General features: G+C 32.4%; 1 protein-coding gene across 1 annotated transcript; it reads left to right on the forward strand.

Moving 5' to 3' along the window:
- Positions 1-6705: 6705 nt before the first annotated feature.
- Positions 6706-8329, forward strand: LOC112005615 (uncharacterized). Its single transcript, XM_024037905.2, has one exon. It carries the CDS (start codon positions 6825-6827, stop codon positions 7980-7982), a length of 1158 nt encoding a protein of 385 aa, XP_023893673.2. The 5' UTR covers positions 6706-6824; the 3' UTR covers positions 7983-8329.
- Positions 8330-9707: the final 1378 nt, after the last annotated feature.

Raw genomic sequence — 9707 nt, forward strand, 5'->3', positions numbered from 1 at the left:
TTCCTATATATTGATTTCGAAATTTGATTACAAGTCTGGTTCTAGATTGCTATAGTGTTTCTTTCCTGATTTTCTAATCCCTCCCTCATGGAGGGTCTCTTACATTATATAGAACCTCTTGGACCATCTTGATCATACACTTGTTGATCGTTTGAGTCCTTATTTGAGTGTCTATCCCATCAGACACCCTTTTTGGCTTTCTGTGAGTTGTGGTAGCCAAAGCAGTACTGTTCAAGGGTTTTCTCCACATAAATGCGGCCAAAAAAGTAGCTGCAGTACATTCAATGCGATAATAGCAACTTTCTCTTAGATATTTCTGAGCTCCCATCCTTCTGGTACACTCGAGATATATGTCCTTATTACTAGAGTTTCTTGGAAGGTTACCTTGAACCTTAGGATACATATTAGAGCTATGATTAGTCTATCCAAGGAGACATTTCTCCTCAGACCACTCTTCCATTCGTATCTTGCTCATTAGATTCTAAACTTGACCCATTTAACACCATTCATTTGTTCTCGAAGTACTATGCTCTTGGCTAAGACCTAAGACCCAACATATCATTTGGGCCCTTATCCCTACAAAGGTTACTTTAATTATAATGATGTTACTTTAATTATAATTTGTCGTATTTGGCCAGAAGCTTGTGGTATGGTGTGTCTTTGTATTAGAATATCATTCTATATTCTTTGTATGTGTGTGTTTGTTTGTTTTTTTTTTATAAGAACTTGTAGCCCAATTAGCACTTTTTAGTTTTTCTGATAAAGATTCAAGAATTTAAATTCTACTATCCCCAACTATCAATGCATTAAAAAAAAAAACTTACCACATTAATTATTGTAGAAAAAGATTATGAACATTTTTGTGTTCTTACCATTATTATATTTTAGAAGGAGACCACTAGCATAACCTACTAGGAATAAGAATGTAAACCTAATCACTAATTACCAAGGAATAGAAATTACATAACCTAAGAAGGTCTATCATTTTTTTTAATGGAGTATATAAGATTAACATTCTATTGGGAACACATTGGAAGCATTTAGTTTATTCTTATTGGTCATGATCATGAGCTTATAAGCCTATTAACCAATAGCTTCAAAAGTACATTAACAAACACCTAGCCTAAAGATTTCTTCTAGTACCAAATCATTGACTAGGCAATATAAAAAAAAGCACATGGTTTTTTGTTGCATTTATAGGACAAGTTTAAGTGTTTAACATTCGTTTGGTATGCTTGTTGATGGGAAAGCAAAAAAAGCACATGGTTTTTTGTTGCATTTATAGGACAAGTTTAAGTGTTTAACATTCGTTTGGTATGCTTGTTGATGGGAAAGCAAACCGTGTGTTCAATGTGTTAATGATGAACAATGTCAACCCACCTCACATGGCCTAGTATGAAAGACAAATCTAGGAACATATCACGTGGTTTCCTCCTTAAGTTTTTCACTTTCTTTTCTCCCCACCAAATTTTATATCAGTTTATTTCTCACTAGTGGTTCCACTGATTGCATCACATCTAACTTTTTATTTTATTTTTTAAGATTCTTGAATCTTGATTAATAGGGACAATTGGAAAATAAGAAAAAAAGAAAAGAAAAAAATGACACTATATTTTTAATTTTTTTTTTTAATGAATCCATTTATACTAAATCATCTACAAAATGAAAATTTATCCCAAAAAAGAAAAAACCTACAAAATGAAAAGACAATTAATTGTGGATAAAGATCCACACAGATATATAATTGATAGTTGAGTTTCGTTACTGAGAAAATATTGCATTATAAACTTGCTTGTTATACTAGCCGAGCAAAAAAAAAAGAATTATTTGTCTTGAGAAAAAGCGTCTTTATTAAAAAAATTCATAGTCCTAAAATAATGATTAATGAACATGCATCCTTTCCATTTTCAAATGATTTAGTGTGAAAGATAAAAAGTATGTTTTACAATTAAGATTTTATTTTTTATATTAACGATATACATAATTTGAACCTTTTTTCACTTAAACTCTTAAACATTTTATGGGTTCTAGTTAGTTTAACTGGTAAAGTTAATAAGAGATTTGGAATTCAATTACTGTCTACATAAAAAATTGATTGGTGTCTTAGTCTGATGATAAAGAACTATTATTAGGAGCAGACGTCATAAGTTGAACCTCTCTAAAATAAAAAAATAAAAAATAAAATTCTTAAATACTTTGTATATAAGGAGGTGCTAATTAAACTATAAAACTCTTATTAGTTACAAAGTTTCTTGGGATTTCTTGGTGAGATCTCAATTTTTAAGACTAAAATTTTCTTTTCTTTTTAAGTATTTATAATTGGGAAAAGTTAACAGAATCACATATACCTGAATTGGTTTAAAGAATATGTTTAGAAATTTTTTATTAGAAAAAGAAAAAGTAAGTAACTTTTCTTTTACCATTTTTTTATTTTTATTTTACATAAAGATAATACTATTAAAACTTTATTAAAATATTACATTAATAAATGCTGTAAAGACATACATTAACTTAGCATAACCAAAAGGGATCAACCTAACCTCAATTTCTTGGTGAGATCTCAATTTTTAAGACTAAAATTTTCTTTTCTTTTTAAGTATTTATAATTGGGAAAAGTTAACAGAATCACATATACCTGAATTGGTTTAAAGAATATGTTTAGAAATTTTTTATTAGAAAAAGAAAAAGTAAGTAACTTTTCTTTTACCATTTTTTTATTTTTATTTTACATAAAGATAATACTATTAAAACTTTATTAAAATATTACATTAATAAATGCTGTAAAGACATACATTAACTTAGCATAACCAAAAGGGATCAACCTAACCTCATTTCTCTTTATGATTCAAGGGGGTCTGAGTGTATTGGCCCAAGGATACATGTTAATCTAGCTTACCTTTTTTTTTTTTTTGATAACAGTTACTCTAGCTTACCTGATTTCTTTGTTTGAGGGCCTCACACTCTATAAACTGCAACATGCTGGTCCCAAATTCAATACTATTTTCACTTTTATACTATTAGGGTGGGGACAAAAAATGCACATGTTGAAAGGCCTATGTATCAGTAAGTTTAGCCAAATGTCAGAATTCAATAGGCTGACTCAGTCTCTTCCCTACCAAGCAAAGTATGGCTAACACCAATATTCTTCTTTCTTGGGTATAGGGAAAACTGAAAAGAGACTCTGCATTCTATAATGTCTACAGAATAGTATGCTATCTTTATTCTGATTAATCAATTGTTTAATTAATTAGATTATTGTTACAATGATTAATTAATTAATTATTTTATTACCAAAAAAATTAATTAATTAGAGAGGAGGGTATAGATGCAGAACCTCGCAGCCTCGTAGCAGCTGCCCCAAAGTTAGGATCCTATGAAAGAGAGCTACAACCACTTGCTTCCAAGGTGTACCTATTACCTAGGGCCTTGGTTGAATTTACATAGAAATTGTTTTTCCCCTACTTAAATTTCGGACTTTAACACCTTTTTTGAAACAGCACACCTTTTATGAAACAGAAAATTTACGATGGAGACAATTTTTGTAAAATATTTTTTAATTGTTAAAGTGAAAAATTATTGGTTCCTATTTTCATACCAACTTTATTTTATGCTACTTTTATCATATATCAATCATAACAAATTACTTGTATTGTTATTATAAAAATATTATGTTTTTGATAAAGTTATAATTTTTGACAAATGAATGTCAATCCCCGAATGAAATCGTTTCATTTTGCGAGCAAATCTAGGACTTGCATGCGAGAATTTTGTGCATTTGATATTACCGTTAATTATTCTTTGAATCATAACAATTTACATAAACAGTTAGAAAATTTATGCATTTGTTATTGCCCATTTGCCCTTATTCATTGAATCCACTAATTATTACTTTAAAAAAAAAAAAAAGGTTTGAGAGACATTTAAAAAAGAAATTGTTTCAAGCAAGATTCAAGTAGTCCTATGATAATAAATTCTTCTGGACACTTTGCATGCTCCTTTCAAAACCTAGCAAATCAAACTGCTCCATAGATTTTGAATTATATTCACCATAGCCCCAAAACATTAAATGTTTCATTTGAAATTATTCAAACTAGATCACTCAGAAATTTAATTCGAGAAGAAATAAAACTCTCCAAAATTAAAAGATTGTAGCAGAGAAATCGATAATGGTAGATCTTTATAGAGGTATTTATTTTTCAGGTTAGCATAATACACACAATCTATTATTAGTGCAATTAAATGCTGATAGTAGTACTAGTTCTTCTTTTTTTTTTTTTTTGCTGAAACTAGTTCCACCCTTCAAATTTCAAAACGCACATTGTATGTATATGGCAAGCCTCACATGTGTAATGGTCTATCTACACAAATCTCGAGGCAAATCAACCGGCCATGGCATTAATGAAGTTTGTACATTTCATGTGGGAGACATGAGAGCATGAAAATGAAAGTGAAATTTGAGAAATGAGAAAGGTGTGCAGAGAAAGAATGGTGGGGTGACATCACAGAGGATCACAACAAAAATAAAATTTAGGGAAATGAACATGCCACCCTCTGCTGTGATTTTTTTATACCCAAATATCCAATTGGGTCCTTTTGCGTTTTCCCACTTCGATCCCTACTCTTCTCTCAATGACACCACTTTTAATTCTTTTTAGGTCACATTCTAATGCTAATACAATTAACAAAGCCTACAACTTGAAAGTTGAAACAATCCAATTTCCCATATAGACCCCACCCCCCCTTTAGTTATTACCCATAGGAAAGAATTTTTATCTGTGCGGTTTGTGGTTGACTACAAAGCCATTCATTCACTCACAGATCACAGTACATTACTATCCGTCAGTGGGGGGATGTGTCATGTGAGTGATTCTTGTAAAAACAAAATGACAAAGTTGTTTCTTTCCTTAATTGTATAAAGGTTTGAAGTTCTTGACTTTGATGAAATGAAATTGTTTTATCAATAGTTACAAGTTGTTCACTATAATGAGATATACTACAAGTTGCTCAATCTTAATTATGAAAACATAATCATCATTATCATAAAAAAGAAAAAGAAAACATAATTATCCTAATAACCCCATAAACAAGAATTAGTTTTCCTTCCGAGGTATATACACTAGAAGTTGACTCCATGTATAGGTATGACAAAATTGACTCGTCCCTCTAGACTTGCTGCTTGTGGGATTTTTCATCTCAAAGAAGATATGAAATATGGACAAGTTTTGCTCTTTCTTACCTCCCCTCTTTTTACTTTGTCTTATTCTAAGTGTGTATATACTTTTTCCCTTATTTATATTTTATTATGAACAAAGTTTCTCTTCAAATTAATTTAGAGAGAAACTCTTCAAACTTTTCATATATTTCTTTTTTGGGTATGAATTTTGAAAATTTAACCGTTGAATTTTATGTTCCTTATGTTCTTAACATATGTATCAAATTTCGTTCAAATTGGATGTTATTTACTATTTTATCAATTAACTTATTTTTTATATACAATTTTAGATCATAAAAACTTGAAATTATAACATTTATTTGATGACATCGCAATTGATCTTTGATCTTTTTGAAATTTTGTAAGCATTAAGAATGTAATAAGAACATGCAATTTAACGGTTAGATTTTCAAAATTTACACTCAATATATAGATAAATTATGAGTTTGTAGGGTTTCTCTCTAAATTAGTTTGGAGAGAAACTTTGTTCATTATTATTATCCCCAAAACACTCACCTCTCCCTCTCTCATTATTGTCACAATTGTTCTCCTCATTACTCTTTCATTATTAATGTAGGAATCACCTCATTAAAAGTGATAAATACTTCTAACCAATTCCATCTCACCTTAGTTCTACTTTATTCCAATCTTTTTTAGATTTTTCCCTACCCAAAGAGGGAATAAAACAATATACCCATGATCTTGTTCTGCCCCATTAACATCCTTACCTATAAACAAGAATTAGTTTTCCCTAATTAATTTTTTTTGGGCAATTTACCTTAATTAATTTTCTAATAAATCATCCATTGGAGTAATATGTACAACAAATTTTACTACTATTAAGGCGACAAATTCACATAAAATTATCTTTAACATTATTTTTATTGTAAACAAACCATAAAGGCATAAACAACTACTCTGATGTAAGTGTACAACCACAAATCTTTTACTTCTTTTAATCCCCTTTCACATGTGGCAAGGCCAAAAGTATATTTTCATATATCTTTTGTAGGTCAGGTAATCTTCATCTCAAATGGTAATAGCTTAGCTTCCCTGTGTACTTTAGTGGATCGAAACTTGATTATCAAAAGGAAATAGTGGATTGAAACTTGCTTGGCCATTATAGTGAAATCCCATTCTTGCCATAAAACTGTTTTGGTAGTAATTAAGTGTAAAACTCAACTTTTTTTACCTTTTTTTTTTCTTCTCAAATGGTAAAAGGCTTTAGCCCCTGTGCGTGCTTTAGGTGGATTGGAACTTTTTTAACTGGTCACTCTCGCGAAATCGCTCTCCTCCTTCTTTTTATTTATTTATTTTTTTTTTCATTATGGCAATAAAACCAAATTACTTTTTGTTTTATAGGGTTGATAGTAAAACGCTAATCTAGAAAACGAAAAACATAGAAAAGGATACTTCCGTATTTTCACTTGAAAAATCTGGTACGGACATGACAAGACAAATTGCACCGATTGAAAAAGAAATGAAAACCCAGAACTTAACAACAAACAATAGCATATGCAGTTGCACTCACACACTCTTCTATTTCTCTCTCTCTCTCTCTCTCTCACACCCAGCTTTCTCTTCTTCTCCTCCTTCTCCACAGAACACAACAATGGATCTCCATAGTCTCAACCACAACAATAATGGCCAAGACTCAAACTTTGACCCAAACTCAGACCCTCCAAACCCCACCAATGCAACAAACGATGAAACCCAAGAACCCAAACTCAGTTTTGAAGACTTTGATAGCACTTGTTCCACTCCATATGTAAGTGCACCCTCTAGTCCAGGGCGTGATGGCCCTGTGATAAGTGGGTTCTTTTATAGTGCCCCAGCAAGCCCAATGCACTACTTTGCACTCAGCTCAGCTTTGTCAGCATCAAAGACACCAACTTCAGCTCAGTCTTCTTCATCAATGGATGATTTTGAGTTCTCAGCAAGGTTTGGTTCAAGTGGGTATGGTGGAACTGGGTCTATGAGCTCAGCTGATGAGTTATTCTTGAATGGTCAGATCAGACCCATGAAGCTCTCCACACACTTAGAGCAGCCTCAGGTTTTAGCTCCATTGTTGGATCTTGACGCTGAAGAAGATGATGATGGTGTGAGAGGCAGAGATCTAAGGCTACGTGATAAGTCTTTGCGTAGAAGAACTAGATCTATGTCACCACTCAGAAACACAGGGTTTGAGTGGTCAGAAAATGAAGACAGAGATGCAACTATAAAGAACAAAGATGGTGATGGTTTGGAAGTGGAAGAGAGTGATGAGAGAGAGAAGATTGATTGTTCAGAGGCTACTACTCCTTCAGTTTCAGCTTCATCTTCAAGATCTTCTTCAGCTGGAAGAAGCTCAAAGAGATGGGTTTTCTTGAAAGATTTTCTTAGGAGTAAGAGTGAAGGAAGAAGCAACAACAAGTTCTGGTCTACTATCTCTTTTGTTCCCACAAAGGAAAAGAAATCAGCAAACCAACCAGTACTTCCAAAAGATAAGGATAGCAAACTGAATAGTACTTCGGCTAATACTAAAGGAAGTGCACAAGCTTCATCTAAGAAATCAGCAGGAAGGTTTGCCAATGGAATTGGTAAAAGGCGTGTGCCACCTTCACCACATGAATTGCATTACACAGCTAATAGAGCTCAAGCTGAGGAGATGAGGAAAAAGACTTTCTTGCCTTATAGGCAAGGTTTACTTGGTTGCTTGGGGTTCAGTTCAAAAGGTTATGGAGCTATGAATGGGTTTGCTAGAGCTCTAAACCCAGTTTCCTCAAGGTAAATCTATCTGTGTGGTTGGGGTTTCAAGATTTAAAAAAAAAAATTGTATAGATTTTTTTGTTTAGGATTTTTATGATTATCTATATGTATTTATTGTTGGAGAAGCTGTCCCTAATTAAACGAGGTTGATGAAATTATGGGTTTCCTTTTGTTCCCAATTTGCCTTGTGTAAAGGGTCAAGTAGCGTGGAATATCCACCTATAGTGCACTTTGTATTAGTCTTTGATATGGTACTTTCTCTCATAGGGTTTGTTGTAAAGCTATGAGGAAGATTAAATGATCAAAATCTTGTTCCTTATGGTTACTAAAGTAACAGCCTATAAAAAGTTAAATCAAAGTTAAATGTAATTATTGTGCTAATAATTAGAGGCTTTTTTTTTTATGTTTTTGAGTATAGTTATTACCCAATTTGCATCATTGTGATAGAGAAAACCTTATCAGATTATTGATCCAATAACGTGATCCACATGGTGGACATGGCCAGACCTGTTAGGTAGTAAAAGGACCCATGCTAACCCACAATTGTATGCCCATAGTACCATACCAACCCACAAGCACAAAAGGGTGTTCAAGATTTTTGGTTGTTTCTTCATGGATCAAGCTCTTGATGCATTTGCGCAGATTTACATGGCATAGTAGTTGGGATATTTTTTGGAATAGATGCAATGAGAGCCAATTTGCTTTTGTTATACATATTTTGGGCCACAAAAAAAAAAAAAAAAAAAAAAAAAAAAAAAAAAAAAAAAAAAAATTCTTGTTTATGTAATGATATTGCCTCGATTACATTCAAGCCAATCAATTTGGTAAGATCCAAATGGGAAGTGATAAGGGCGGATCATAATCCAAACTTAAATGGGGCAATGTTGTCTCCTAGACATTGACATAAAAGAGTGTGAGATTGTGAAACATTGACTTGTTTTTCTTGAGTTTGTTGTCAATCGAATCCGAAACTACGGAAACATCTCTTTTTGGCTTCTTCTCTCTGGGGTCTTTCTTTTCTTTTCTTTTTTTTCCATGAGAACATCACACTGCACTATCTAAATAAAAAAACGGTAAAAGAGAAAAGCGCACTAAAAACTTCTTAAGCATCATCACTAAACAAAAATGGTTAAAACAATTGTTTTGTTGCTTCCCTTTTCACCTTTAAAAGTGAAAGTGTATGGACTTTTGGTCGCATTTGTTAATAAATTGAGCAGAGCCATTAATTATCAGATACAGCTAAGAAGCCTCAACTTCATTTATGGTTGGGAGACACTAAAATTTTAAACCCCAGTAGAAAGTGATGCCCAAAATCAAATCATGGTCCCCAGAGCTATTATTGCTCTTTGGTTTATATCCCCAGAATCAATAATAATGATAACATCTAGTTAGGTAGTACTAGAAAGATACGTGTGAAAATTCCACTGTTCAATCACACTCTATCTGGACTCGAAAGTGTTTGGTTGATATAGGACCGGGCATCTCTATAGCAGTTCACTCACCACTCACTTCTTGAAAACAATACACAAACTACTGCCTTGAATTTCACCAAAATAGTTCCAAGATGAGGGCCAAATTTGATAAAATTGCACAATTTTAGCAAAATTTTAAGAGAAATGCATTCTTAAAAAGTTATGTAGCACATTTTTTAATCTCGAGTTTCAACTCAAACTTGAGTTCCAAGTAGCTCACCACGCTAATCACCTGAGCACATACTGCTTAGAACTTGAGTTTGAGTTAGAATTTA

The sequence above is a fragment of the Quercus suber genome, unplaced genomic scaffold, assembly GCF_002906115.3.
Source record: "Quercus suber isolate HL8 unplaced genomic scaffold, Cork oak 2.0 scaffold_148, whole genome shotgun sequence".
Lineage (NCBI taxonomy): Eukaryota > Viridiplantae > Streptophyta > Magnoliopsida > Fagales > Fagaceae > Quercus > Quercus suber.